Genomic DNA, 13,362 nt, shown 5'->3' on the forward strand with positions numbered 1-13,362 from the left:
TTGGATGGCAGCACATTTTGCTCCAAAACCTGTGTGTAGCTTTCTGCATTAATGGTGCCTTCACAGATGCGCAAGTTAGCCATGCCACACATCCCCATACCATCACAGATGCTGGCTTTCAAACTGCTTTTGAAGAATGTTACTTGTCGCATGTTGGTGTTTAAAAGCTAGCTAGCGTTGGCTTAACTTGTTCCCATAGCTTTGGTAACCTTGTGAAGGGATGAACAGAAAATGCTAACTCAGCTAATGATAGTAATTGAAAAGATACATCTTACTTGGATGTGTTGTTTTTCAAATTAGACAGAGAATTTTTAAAAGCCAGAAGCTGGTTTTTACACCACAAATTTCCCGCAAATCATTCTTGTAGCCGACAACATCAAACAATTTTCTTAAATAAGACCAGTGATGGGGGAATATCTTGCTCCGACTCTGGAGTTAACGCTCCCTGGATTATAAGACTCCAATCAATCGATCAATCAATCAATCACTCAATCAAGCACTGAATGACGCAATCAAGCAATCTATTTGTCTTTTTTACACGATGTTGTCATCTGACGAAGTTGAAAAAAGTAACACGCCTATTTTGACAAAGTAAGAAATAAAATCAAAGTAAAAAGTCAAGAACAGATACCTGAAAAAGCGACTTAAGTCCAGTAGCAAAATAGTTGTACTTCCCACCACTGTTTAAAAGCCATCTACAAGACATTTGTGAGCTCCTAGCTTGTAGAGATGATGTGTCTATGAATAAGTGAGCTATTTGTTTTTGATTCTCTTAAACTGCTATGACCTAAAATAAATAAATAAAGAGAAAAAAGGTTAGTGGGAGTGAGTATTACTTGAGGATCAGAGTAAAATATATACATTTCAAAACCTCATTTAAGCATCCGTTCTGGCCTCTTAAATTTGAAAAACATACTGCCTAATCCAATTCCTTTTGATCAGAAGTTATGTCACCCTGACATAAAAAGTGCACATTATTGGGAAGAGCTGCAGCAATGAAGCACACTTGGGTTTGAAGTAACATGCATGTTCAACAGATGCGCTGCTTTCGTCTCAATTTAGCTTGTGATTCATTTCGATTGTATCGCAACAAATCGTCAACTGACAGCCACATGTTATAGGAGTTGTGTTTGCTTAAAGCTCGCAGCCACGGTAGCCTGCATAATTGATTGTTTTCCATTGATCTTTCAGTTTTGACTTCCAAAGCCTGAAAACATTTATCGTGTATGTGAAATGTTCTGAGGCTGGTTTGTTGATGTTACAGAGACTGAAAAGCAAAAGCAAAAGTTTTTTGCAAATAAACAACCCCAAAGACAAAGCAACATAAGGTAATGGTTTATCATTTTAAGTCCTTTCTTTTATTATTTCTCAAGAAAGAAGTGGGAGGAAAAGAAAGTGATAGATGTATTGTTTACAGCATTGCGAGACAGTGAAGAACTGTGTGAAAGTATTTCGCCACCCCCAAAATGGGCTGTCCCTCACTTTCTAACTCAATATAAGAGCTTGGGCTTCGTTTGGGCTTCCGCATGCCTCACAGACGCGCAGGGAGATCGAGATCCACTGTCATCTGAATACTGCCACCATGGAATGAACAAACGTATCAACAAGTATGTCAGATTACTTTCAATTGTTAGCCAGGCTCAACACGTGACTTGAGGTTGAATGGCGGTGAGGAGGTCAACTTGCCACGATATGAGGGCCAAATGCAAATTCTTTGAGGGAGTCAAAATAGCGGTGCCAGTATGGTGATCAAAGTATGCTATTAGATGTCAATTATTAGTGAGCAGAAATTCCCATGAATAGAACAGAATTGTGCTTTATTTATGTTGTAATATGTTGGACTTTTTTTCAAAACCCTCTTCTCCTTTCTCCATCATGTGTAATTGCCTTTTGTCCGAAGGATATGCGGGTTTAAAAGGAGCCTGTCATTAAATGCTGAATACTTTTTCTGAGTAAAAATTTGACAAATAGTGTTCTCCGTTTGATGTCAGTAAGTTCTACAGGAAGCAAGAGAAGCAAAATTCGACAAATAGTGTTCCGTGTAACTCCTATGAGAAGTGAAAGTAGCCACAATTTAAATATTTGTAATACAGTATTGCAATGTGTTAAAACCTAGTCAATCTTATGTAAAAATGTTTAACACTTAAACAAGTTCAGCATGTTTGGTGAGAGAGGTGTTGGATTCTTGAAATGAAATCAGGTAAGAGAGACCTGCTCACGATGGAGCTGAAAGGATCCGTCACGTTCCCGCAAGATGGGCCACTGCCCCGACGCAGCCGGGGTTCCAGCTCTGGTCTGCACTATGGCTCATTTGTGAACAGTCTTTCTTCACTTACACCCAAACTGGACGACAGACCTGCCATATCACGTCGGCGAGCCCACGTCGCAGTGGCTGTGCTCTGCTATGTCAACTTACTCAACTACATGGAACGATACACAATTGCAGGTTTCTGCACACCTCAAGCTCTCAGCACTAATCGCTGTTGTCAATGAGCGGAATTGCAAATAACCACCTTTTCTTGTGCATAGGCATACTCCTAAATTTACAGACGTTCTTTGATATAAATGACAGTACAGCTGGACTTCTTCAGACAGGTAAGATGATGATCTCTTCGAATGTCCCAGACCAGTTGCATGTTTTGAAAGTCCCTCACTCCACCCTCCATTGCTTCACGAGGAAGTGCTGAAATTCAGTTGCAGAACATACAGTTTGTGATTGCACCAATTTGGGCGAGCAGTGACAGTGTCACAGCATTAGAGATATCCATTTAGAGAGGTTTGCGGGGGGTGTTGATGCTAGGTTTTGAATAAGACTGTCAGGAAGGCCACGCTTTAACAACGTATTTCCCATCATAATGTTGTAGTTGTGGTGTACAACTGCACACTGCCTCATACAGACTCAAGACTCAGTATTTATTTTTTTTAATTTTAGAGGCGGGTTACACCTTGGACTTGTCAGCAGCCAATCGCAGGGCACATATACTAACAAGCATTCACAGTCACATTCACACCTAAGGGCGGTTTAGAGTTTTCAATTAACCTTATGCGCATGTTTTTGGAATAAGGGAAGAATCCGGAGTACCCAAGCCACACAAGCCCGGTGAGTGCATGCAACCGCCGCCCGGAAAGGCCAGAGCTGATATTCAAACCCAGCACATCAGAACTGGGAGGCAGACATGTTAACCGCTGGCTGCCCCAAATGCAAACTGCAACAATAATAGACTGTAGGTTACAAAACACAAAAGACATTTACATTATTACAGTGGTTGAAAGGCATTTTGAGATTATGTGATTATTAAAAGCGCCCCCATTTATATATATATATATATATATATATATTTGACAGATCTGATGTGAATTCTCATGTGTCTTATCTAGTGGGAACAGCCTCGGAAGAATAACTGCTAAAAATCTCTAGCCAGGAAGATATGCACAAACTGGCAAACCCTCGCTGCTTAATACATAACAAGAAGTATACAGTACTGTCTTATTATGATGTTTTTGTTTTATCTTTTGCGGTACCGTTAGTACTGTTTCCAAACTTCGCCTTTTTCCAGACCAAAAGGCAGACTCCACTCCGGACCGGTCGGTCACTAGTCGCACACATGTCAAGACAGACAAGCTTTCACGCTCACATGCACACGTGCAGCGACTGAGTGGGAATTGATCCCACATTGGCTGCGGTCACCCTGTTTTAAGACTCTAAATCGGAAATGATTCACAATATCCTCATTTGTTACATATTCATATGTTAAGTGATACAACTTTTCAACCGCCGCACAGAAACCATCTCAAGGCAATACCAATACTGTTCTGAAAAAATAAATGAATAAATAAATACAAATTAAAATGTAAAAACTGTTCTACAATGGAAATTTAACTTTAGGTCTGTTTAATTTTTGCCGGGGATATGTTCGACTGTTCTTCTCTTGTTTTGTATTGAAATGCAATTAAATGCATTTTTCCAGAGTCAACGATAGTCCTGTTTGTGTCAATTATTTGATACGGTGGTGCACTAAAATCCATTTAAATAAAAAAATAAATAAAAAAAAAAGTTGCTTTTTTGGAATGATGAATCGAGAATAATTAATTACAAAAGCTCTAATTAATTATATTTTTTTAAATGGAGTCCCACCCCTAAAAGGAATACAAAGAAAGAAACATGTTACACTGATGAATGTATTCTAAAAATAAATCTAATGATAATGAGGCAACATGTGGTGGTCTGCCTTTGGGGTATTCCAAGTCACGATACGTCACCGGCAAAGATGGATTAACGATCATTTTCAGACCCAAAGTGGATAATTGACAATCGATGGATGGATGGATGGATGGATGGATGGATGGACAATGATAATGACTGCAGAAATGTCAAATTCTCATAGTATAACTATAATAATAGATTTTTTTTGGGGGGGGGGGGCATTGAAGTGCTATCTTCACATAAAGAAGACTCCATTCTTAGCATTCTATACTAAAATACTCACAGTTTTTATCTGCAGCTTCCTCGTGATGGCCCCTCTCTTCGGTTACCTTGGCGACCGCTACAACCGAGTACACATCATGGCGGCGGGTTTGATTATGTGGCTGGTGACCGCCACTGGCAGCTCTTTTGTTACCAAGTCGGTATGTGCAAAATAGACTCCATGAAACTTCACTCCTTGACTTCATCATGTGATTGTTATTTTTTGGAAAACATGGATACTCGGAATGACGTCATAGCACGCCTGACTAAATGCTGATCATGGGCTTCGATGTTGATTTTATCTCTGAAGTACTTTTGGCTTTTGGTGCTGTTACGAGGCCTGGTCGGGGTAGGGGAGGCGAGCTACTCCACTATCGCTCCCACCATTATCGGGGACCTTTTCACTGGGGGACAACGGACCGTCATGATTGCTGCTTTCTACATCTTTATCCCTGTTGGGAGGTCAGACATTTTGTGTCCGTGATGAATAATTTCATTGTTCAATGTCAGCGTAATCCTCTTCGAATGACCTTCTGTGTGTCCTTAGTGGTCTTGGCTATATAACAGGGTCATCAATAGCCAGCCTGACTGGTAACTGGAACTGGTCTCTCAGGGTGAGAATGCCCTTCAAAAGCTCAAAACTGAAAATATGAAAATAGCACTGACAATGATCCATAACCTGCCTTGAATTGTTACTGTGTTGACAGATAACTCCCATTTTCGGTCTTGTTGGGTTGATTTTAGTGGTGCTCTTATGCCCAAACCCACCCAGAGGTGCTGCAGAAAACAACCAACATGGTGTTAACGAGCAGAGCTCTTACTTGGAGGACATCAAGTATCTTCTGCAAAAGTAGGACCTGGAAACATTTCTGGGGTGGAATATTTGAGATTGCAGGTGACACTGAAAATCCTGAAGGTTTTTTTTAATATCGCATTTTCTCTCTCTCAAGTAAAAGTTACATATGGTCAAGTCTGGGTGTGACGGCAATGGCCTTCCTTACTGGAGCCTTGGCTTTCTGGATGCCTACTTTTCTGTTCAGAGCTCAGGTGTCTCAGGGCCTTCAACCACCATGCACTCAAGGGTCCTGCAACTACAGAGACAGGTGCAGTGTGTGTGCTTATTAGCTTTCCATTCCTAACACCTGCAGCTTTTTAACATCTCTGTATTTCTCCGCTCCCAGTACAGTTTTATTTTTGGCGCCATCACAGTGGTCTCTGGCGTTCTCGGAGTGTGTCTCGGCACTGGTTTGGCCAGACGGTTGCGGGACAAAATACCCAATGCAGATCCACTCATCTGCGCTGGAGGCATGCTGGGATCCGTCCCGTGCCTCTGCATCAGCATCTTCGTGGCAACGGCAAGCATTCCGGCCACTTATGTAAGCCTACATTCTTTTTATACTGTACCCATTTCCTCTAGTATGTAAAGTAGTCTTGCAATGTACCGTACCTGAAAAACCTTACAAACCACAAGCCTTACAAGGATCGTTAGATGAGTTCGGTGTCGAAGAAATTCGACCGGCCAGCACCTCTTGAATGAACTACAACAGATATTGTGAGGGGGTTTTCATTAAAAAAAATGAAAGCGATGGGTTAAAGTACTTGTAAAGATTTGGCTAATGTCTATTTGATCCTATTCGTCTCATTTAAGGTCTTCGTTTTCATAGCTGAGTTCCTATTATCGCTCAACTGGTCCCTTCTGGCTGATATGCTACTGGTGAGTGTGACAGTAGGAACAAAACACAATGAAATAACACTTACGGTGAAGTCATATTGTGTTTTTCTCTTTTCCATAGTATGTCGTTGTGCCCACCAGAAGGGCCACAGCCGAGGCTCTCCAGATCACAGTCTGCCACCTTCTCGGGGATGCCGGGAGTCCGTATCTAATAGGAGCGGTGAGAAGTACTAAGAAGGAGTCAACTGTGTTTCTTTTCCAATGGAGTTTCATCGGTGCTGCTCGCGGCAGCTTCAATAACCGCCAACTGCAAATGGTTGTCTTCAATCTTCATTCTAGATATCTGACGCAATACAGAAATCCAAGCCTCCATCAACAGACTGGAGCTTCCCTAGTCTTCAGTACAGCTTCCTGATCTGCCCTTTTGTTGGCATCCTGGGAGGGATTTTCTTCCTCATGACTGCGCTTTACATCAATGATGACAGAATGGCAGCTCAGCAGCTGGTGGAAGGTATGTATTGTACTGGTCGGTCCAGAAGCATTTGGTCAAGTTTCCATGATTTACTGACACGACTACTAGTACCGCTTCTACTACTACTACTGCTGCTATTGCTATGGAAAGCTGTTTGAGCAACGCACGAGTAGTATGACTGCAGGTATGTCTTACTAGTCCTATTTTCCCCACTTGTGTCTGTCTGTCTCCCACTACTGTATGACATTACCGCACACTACTGTGGGAGAACAACAAAGCCACTGCGGTAGAACGACGACACTACATGCGTGTTTCGAGTGAGGCAAAACCGTGCACTAGTTGATCTCTGCGCACTACTAGTACGGCTAGTGAAACTGCAGATGCTCATCCATCCATCCGTGAACCATCCAGCCAATAACAGGGCATACTTAATTTATCAGACAAACAAGCAAGCTTTAACAATGTGGGTGCAAGAAGATGACTAGGAGATTTTGATACTGTTTAGCCACATTGGCTAAGAGGTTTCAGTGCTCAGTGCCAACGTTGATACAGTAGTGGAAAAGCCATTGAGACAGGTTCTACTAGTGCACCGTCATCGTTCTATCGTTCTAAAAATGGAGGTATTCTGCATACAGTAAAAGGATTCTAAATGCCATATTTTTGTGCCACATCATTCATTAAGATGGATGTCCACACTGCAATGCTTTTATTTCAAATTAACTGTGATGGTCTAGGTTAAAGTCATGAATCCTCTGGATCTAGGGTACTTCGCTTTATTTTCAGTTCTTTGTGCTTGTTAAAATCTCACTCTAGTATATTTTCAGTGCTGCTCCCGAGGGCAATTGTGGTTGAACAGTAGCTTTTTATTCAATTGACATTATGGCACTCCTAGTGGCAAATACAATTTCCTCATTGACCCAACAATTGGCAGTCCAGTTCTATGACATGTCCAAGTCAGAAATGGGTTTAACCAGATGAATGGATCATTGTCAACCCAGATTGGACCTGCATTGACAACATTCCAATCAATTCCATTGTTTGTTGTGTGCGAGGGAGATTTCCCATCAGGGCTGCTTCGTTAACACCAGAACACAATTTGTTTGTATGTTTCTTTGTGTATTACCACTAGATCCTCCCCTGCAAGGTCCTACACCCGAGTCCGCTGTGGAGATGAACAATGCGCAGATCATATAATGCTGGACAACTGCAGCGATGCATTTAATGCTCTTGTTCATTTGATCAAAACTAAAAGTGTGGCGATGGATGTTGGAATTAACAAAAAGAGTTTTTTTTTTTTTTTTTTTAATTACAGTGGTGTAGAAACATAAACTGTCTTCAAGAAGCATTTCACCATGTTAACATTCTGTACCACGTTACTCAAGAGGGAAGACAGGACAGACGGATATACAGTAGTTGAGAACAGAATATATGTTGACACATTGTTTTGCATTTTGAATAAATTGAACAAAAAATGTTTGAGTACCTTTTTAATATTATTTTATCTTAAAACAAATTCATTGTGCAAAAAACAAAAAACAACAACACCTTTTTACATGCTAATATCAGGATAATCTCCTTTTGCTCCACAAACCCTGTGACAATATTAATATGCACCTCATTTGAGAATTTGCGAAAGATGAAACAAATTAAGCCAATTAAACCTGACTACTCTGCACAGGTAATCAGGCCACCTCTTGAAATGATAAAACTGACACTGCAGTCTCCTAATAGCCCATTTATTTCGACGCAGTCATCACATCTTGTCTTTCTTATCTAAATGAGACCCTTACATTTCTGCTGACACTCGTCACATTTTGAAAATCCCTTCCCTTGGTAAATCCAGTTCAAAGAAGAAAATGCCGAGTGTTCAGGAAAAGAACCTCCGCCTGCGTCAAGCCAAGAACACACAGCAGTGAGCCCCGAAAATCCAAAAAGGTCCAAATTTCACGATTGGATGAGAAACGTCTACAGTCTGTGATTTTAAGAAAGTCCACTAGATGATGCTGCGGTCTTATTGTTAAGAGCACAATGCTCCACTTGGGTTTTTTTGTCAGTTGAGCATCATGATCTAAGCTTGTCTATGTTCTTCTGCATGTATGCGGAATGGCCCATGTGTGTTTTGAGCAGCTCCATTCAATAGAATTATCTCGACGCACCTGTAATAAGCAGATGATTGCGAGACATTTATTCTCAGCCTGGCATTGTAATTACTGTTGCACGCACGCCAGTTCTGAAAAATGGTTCTACTTGGGGCTTCGGCCCTGTTTGAGGACACCTTGCCTCCGTGTGCTCTGGCTTCTTCCCACATTTCGAAAACATGCTTCCCAGGTTGAATGAAGTCTCCAAATTGTCCTCGCGTGTGAGTGCCAATCGTTGTTTGTCTATATGTGCCCTGCGATTGGCTGGCGACCAGTCCGGGGTGTACCACGCCTCTCGCCCAAAGTCAGCTAGGAGGGTCTCCAGCTCAACGTCGAGCCTATTAATGCAAACGGGCGGATGGAAGTGTGGAAATGTGTTCAAGGGCACCCCGGCAGTTCTGATCGGTACGTCTCCAATCCGGCAAGCGGTTTATCCAAGGGTCGGGTCACGGGTCCCAATTCCAAATTGGCAACGATGCACTGTCGACTCAAAACAGAAATTAATACAGCATATATGCCTCGTCCGTCCTTGCTTCTTTTGATACATAGGATCAAGAAACATAAAGGAGAGAGTACATTCTTGTTTACGTCAAAGCAAGGACAGGCAATCATTGGCTTACATCATCACTGTCATCTGCCGATGACTATTCCCTATTAGGAAATCTCATCAAAAATCAAGAACTCTTCCCTGGCCATGATAGATAAGATTGATCCACCATAATATCATGTCAAATTCATGTTAAAGGCAAGGCAGAAATTCAGAGTGTCGATATTCTGCGAGTCAACAACTTGGGCTGAGCAAAACAGCAAAAGTGGGAAAACATGCCATAAAGGAGAAAGAAACCAAGACAAAAGTGAGCTTGAGCTGCTGCAATCGTGACACCTCCTTTTTTCATGATTTGCCATGTTGTACGTACACCAAATGAAGCGACCAGTCAGTGTATACAGTATGTAAGCGCAAACAATATTGGCTGTTACATATACCGGATCAGAGCAAATTGTATGATGCCTGGTGACATTAATTTTCAGGTTCTCTTTGGAAAGGCAGACCTGTACATCACCAAAACGCCCTTTCACGTGGAACTATTAGTGGCTTTTAAGACTTTTTCGGGTTTGCTGGGATTTTAAAATCAGCATATCGCCAAGTGACTCTCCGTAGTGTGTTTTTATGTTTTTATGTCTCTGTTAAAAGTATTTTTTTGGGGCTGTCTGTTGTCGTACTCGAGCGGCTCCAACTACCGGAGACAAATTCCTTGTGTGTTTTTCACATACTTGGCAAATAAATTGCATTCTGATTCTAGTACGACAACAGACAAGCATTTGACAGAAAATACTTTGGAGACAGCATTAATTAATCCCATGATTATGATTTTTGATCGTTTAAGCGCTTCATGGGAATATCAATCCATCCATTCTTGGAAGCGCTTATATGTTTCGCATAAAGCGAATTTACTCTAATACACCAAAGTCACTTTGTTTTTGAAGAGGAGACATCACATAGATTTAAAGATCAAAGTCCTGGGAGGAAACTCTTTAAAAGTTGAGCTTCACGAAGCAACGGAGACGTTTCAGTACCGCCTGTCAAGACAAACCGAAGCGAAGCTCCACAAAAAAAGAACAAAGCTCAAGTCTTGAATTTCAAGGTAATTTTCTTTTCATTTTTATATGGATGAATGGATTCTTACATTTTTTTATGGTTGTCGTTTGCAGTGTTGTCTTGACTGCACACAATCGTACCGAGTACCGTATTAAAAGGCGCAGTCTCGGTTAACGGCGTCTACTTCTGTAATTAACGCATACATAAGGCGCACCACCGCATTATTGGGCGCAGGCGTATGAAAACATACGGTAGCATGCATGCACGCTAAAACAAGGTTTTTACTGGGGGCGTGGCTTTAGCGTCCTACTTCACGCACACTTCCCCTGTCCTCAGCCACGTCCGCTTTTCCTCTGCGTAAGCAGCGTGTTGGCAGGAAATGCTTAAAAAAAAATAATAATAATTACATATAAAAACAATCCAAGCGGAGCGCTCATCATTTATAGATGTTGGAACTATGTTGCACACATAAGACGCGCCGCATCATAAGGCGCCCCCGTCCATTTTGGAGAAAATGTAAGACTTTTAAGTGCGCCTTATGGTCGTGAAAATACAATACCTGTTTCTGATTTTATCTCGTTTATCCACACGAGTGGAGAAAATGCCAGAAACCACGTTGCGTATGATGTTGTCCAGTTCTACACCAAGGAAAAGTGCAACAATGATGAACATAGTGTGAGCCTGTGAGACTGACTGACTGTGAGGTGTACCGCTGACGTGGCTCGTGAAGTGTTGAGTAAAAATTCAAAACGGCAGTTTTTACTCTTGAGTAGAGCTTGTAGGTGCCAAGCAATTGTTAAAAGTACAATTGCTTAGTCATGGAATATGCTGTTTTCCCTTTTGCTAACAGTTTAGCCTTGAACTTGCAATTTCTGAGACATTACGTGATTATTCAGTACTCTGCTGAGGAAACAGACTGGACAGACACGTATGTGCAAAAACAAGCAAATACACACGCACACGAAAAGGTATGTGGAAAACATTGGAGAGGTAACAGTCTGACCTGCAATTAAAACACAATGGGCATTGTGCACCATGTTTCTGAGCACTTTATCTGCATACCTCTCAGTTTCCCCCCCCGTCGACCGTGGCAGCGCAGGAAACTGTCACAATGGCTAATAAATTGTCCGGGTCGATCAATGAGGGAGGACGGATATGGTCGGTGTTTACTCAAGGACGGGGGGGGGAGCATTTTCGACATGAAAACAGCTTGGAATGCTGTCCCATCAAGTAGTGTGTTCATCCACAGTAACACAAGACAATAAGTTATCTATTCCATGTCCATGTTTTTCCTTGCCTGTCTTTGAATGGAGTGGATGACCACGATAAGAGAAGGCAAACATTTGTGGATATGAAGTTGCAGTCTTTTGCTTATCACCAGGACACTGGTGCAGTGACATGACATTTAGCAGAAGAGGCCGGCGACACCCACGGTGTGGCCTCTCACACTTTTGGGACCATTACATCACATTCATCATCATCCATGTCAAGACAGTTCATTTGATCAATCTCTCTCCAAATAGTTCATTTGAATTATGATATATTTATTTTCTCATTCGTTTTTTTCCCCCTCGTTAATTTCCCAACTTGATCTTGTAATATTTTTTGTCCCTAAAAAATTCGCCTATTCTCAAAACAGTCTTTCAATCATTCATTCATAGACAGGACGCTGCATCTTTTTGCACAATTGCCCCCCCCCCCAAAAAAAGTACCGGAATTACCAGATAACAAGCGACCCTTTATTGCTCAGTGACTGTTTTTTTTTTTTTTTTTTTGGTCAATGTCTTCATGTCTCCAAAGTGTTCTGTCAATTGACGTACTCGAGCGGCTCCAATTACCGGAGACAAATTCCTTGTGTGTCGTTTTTTTGACATACTTGGCAAGTAAAGATGAATCTGATTCTGATTCGGATTCTGATCTTCCGTACCGCTTCTCCTCACGCGGGTCGCGGGCGTGCTGGAGCCGACCCCAGCTGACTCCGGGCGAGAGGCGGGGTACACCCGGAACCGGTCGCTAGCCAATCGCAGGGCACATATAGACAATCATTCGCACTCACATTAACACCTACGGGCAATTTAGTCTTCAATTAACCTACCACGCATGTCTTTGGGATGCGGGAGGAAACCGGAGTGCCTGGAGAAAAGCCACGCACGTAGGCACGGGGAGAACGTGCAAACTCCACACAGGCGGGGGGGGATCGAAACCCCGTCCTCAGAACTGTGGGCCAGATGTGCTAACTAGTCATCCGCTGTGCCGGCATTCTCAAAACTGTACAGCTTTATTCTTGCAGTATTTTATTTACAATGATTTGCAAATCCTTTTCAACCTATATACAATAGAATGCACTACAAATATTCAAACTGATGAACATTATTATTATTATCCATCCATCTATTTACTGAGCCGCTTATCGTCACAAGGGTCGCCAGTCGGCCACCGTGCCGCCTATTATTATTAGTAGTATTATTATCATTCTTTTTTTTTTGTTGCAATTGTTCCAAAAAAGCTCCGACGGGGGACAAAAGACTGAGAAAGTTGAGGAATGCTCAGAAAATACCTGTTAGGCACATTCCACAGGGGAACAGGTTAAAAAAAGGAGCGTCCCCGCAAGGATGGGGCGAGGTTCAACACTTTGTGAACACAACAGTCCGAGGACAACATTTCTCAACACACAATGGCAAAGAATTTAGGGATTACGTCAACGACGATCTATAATATCAAAAAATTCAGAGAATCTGGAGAAATCTCTGCACGCAAAGCGGCAAGGCAGAAAAACCAACATTGAATGCCCGAGACCTTCAAAACCGACACCAATTGTGTCAAGAATATTGCCACATGGTCTCAATCGCACTTTAGAAAACCGTTGTCAGTTCTCACAGTTTGTCACTACATCTACAAATGCCAGTTAAAAAGTCTAGCACGCAAAGAAAGGCATCAACGACACCCACAATCGCCGCCCGCGGCTTCTCCGGTCACAATTGTGACCCGTGGAATCATACGCTATGCTCTCACTTTAAA

The 13,362-nt window shown here is 42.0% G+C and overlaps 2 protein-coding genes across 5 annotated transcripts in view; both read left to right on the forward strand.

The window, feature by feature from the left end:
- Positions 1–1,452: 1,452 nt before the first annotated feature.
- spns3 (SPNS lysolipid transporter 3, sphingosine-1-phosphate (putative)) lies at positions 1,453–8,083 on the forward strand. Of its 3 annotated transcripts, XM_061752309.1 has the most exons (13): positions 1,453–1,607; positions 2,201–2,446; positions 2,530–2,595; positions 4,490–4,626; positions 4,776–4,927; positions 5,013–5,079; positions 5,173–5,315; positions 5,416–5,568; positions 5,652–5,841; positions 6,114–6,179; positions 6,259–6,357; positions 6,477–6,648; positions 7,739–8,083. In XM_061752309.1, the coding sequence occupies exons 2-13, from the start codon at positions 2,221–2,223 to the stop codon at positions 7,801–7,803; spliced, it is 1,536 nt and encodes a 511-aa protein (XP_061608293.1). In that variant the 5' UTR covers positions 1,453–1,607; positions 2,201–2,220; the 3' UTR covers positions 7,804–8,083. The 3 variants fall into 3 exon arrangements, with proteins under 3 accessions (XP_061608293.1, XP_061608292.1, XP_061608294.1); XM_061752308.1 differs by having other exon boundaries at positions 1,517–2,446; XM_061752310.1 differs by lacking the exon at positions 1,453–1,607 and having other exon boundaries at positions 2,373–2,446; positions 4,503–4,626.
- A 2,193-nt stretch (positions 8,084–10,276) lies between these two features.
- Positions 10,277–13,362, forward strand: part of spns2 (SPNS lysolipid transporter 2, sphingosine-1-phosphate) — a 61,100-nt gene continuing 58,014 nt past the window's right edge. Inside the window, exon 1 of one of the 2 annotated variants that reach the window (XM_061751214.1) lies at positions 10,277–10,390. The gene's annotated coding sequence lies outside the window, so the exon portion shown is untranslated. The remainder of the gene's footprint in view (positions 10,391–13,362) is intronic. The other variant, XM_061751215.1, reaches the window with a different exon arrangement.

This window comes from Phyllopteryx taeniolatus, chromosome 17 (genome assembly GCF_024500385.1).
Source record: "Phyllopteryx taeniolatus isolate TA_2022b chromosome 17, UOR_Ptae_1.2, whole genome shotgun sequence".
Taxonomy (NCBI): domain Eukaryota; kingdom Metazoa; phylum Chordata; class Actinopteri; order Syngnathiformes; family Syngnathidae; genus Phyllopteryx; species Phyllopteryx taeniolatus.

Excerpts from the sequence above, each read along its gene's own strand:
- spns3 (XM_061752308.1), top strand. The coding sequence starts at position 2,191 with ATGAAATCAGGTAAGAGAGACCTGCTCACGATGGAGCTGAAAGGATCC. Across the intron at positions 4,627-4,775 it reads GCTCTTTTGTTACCAAGTCG|TACTTTTGGCTTTTGGTGCT; the intron begins GTATGTGCAAAA and ends TTATCTCTGAAG. Across the intron at positions 5,080-5,172 it reads ACTGGAACTGGTCTCTCAGG|ATAACTCCCATTTTCGGTCT; the intron begins GTGAGAATGCCC and ends CTGTGTTGACAG.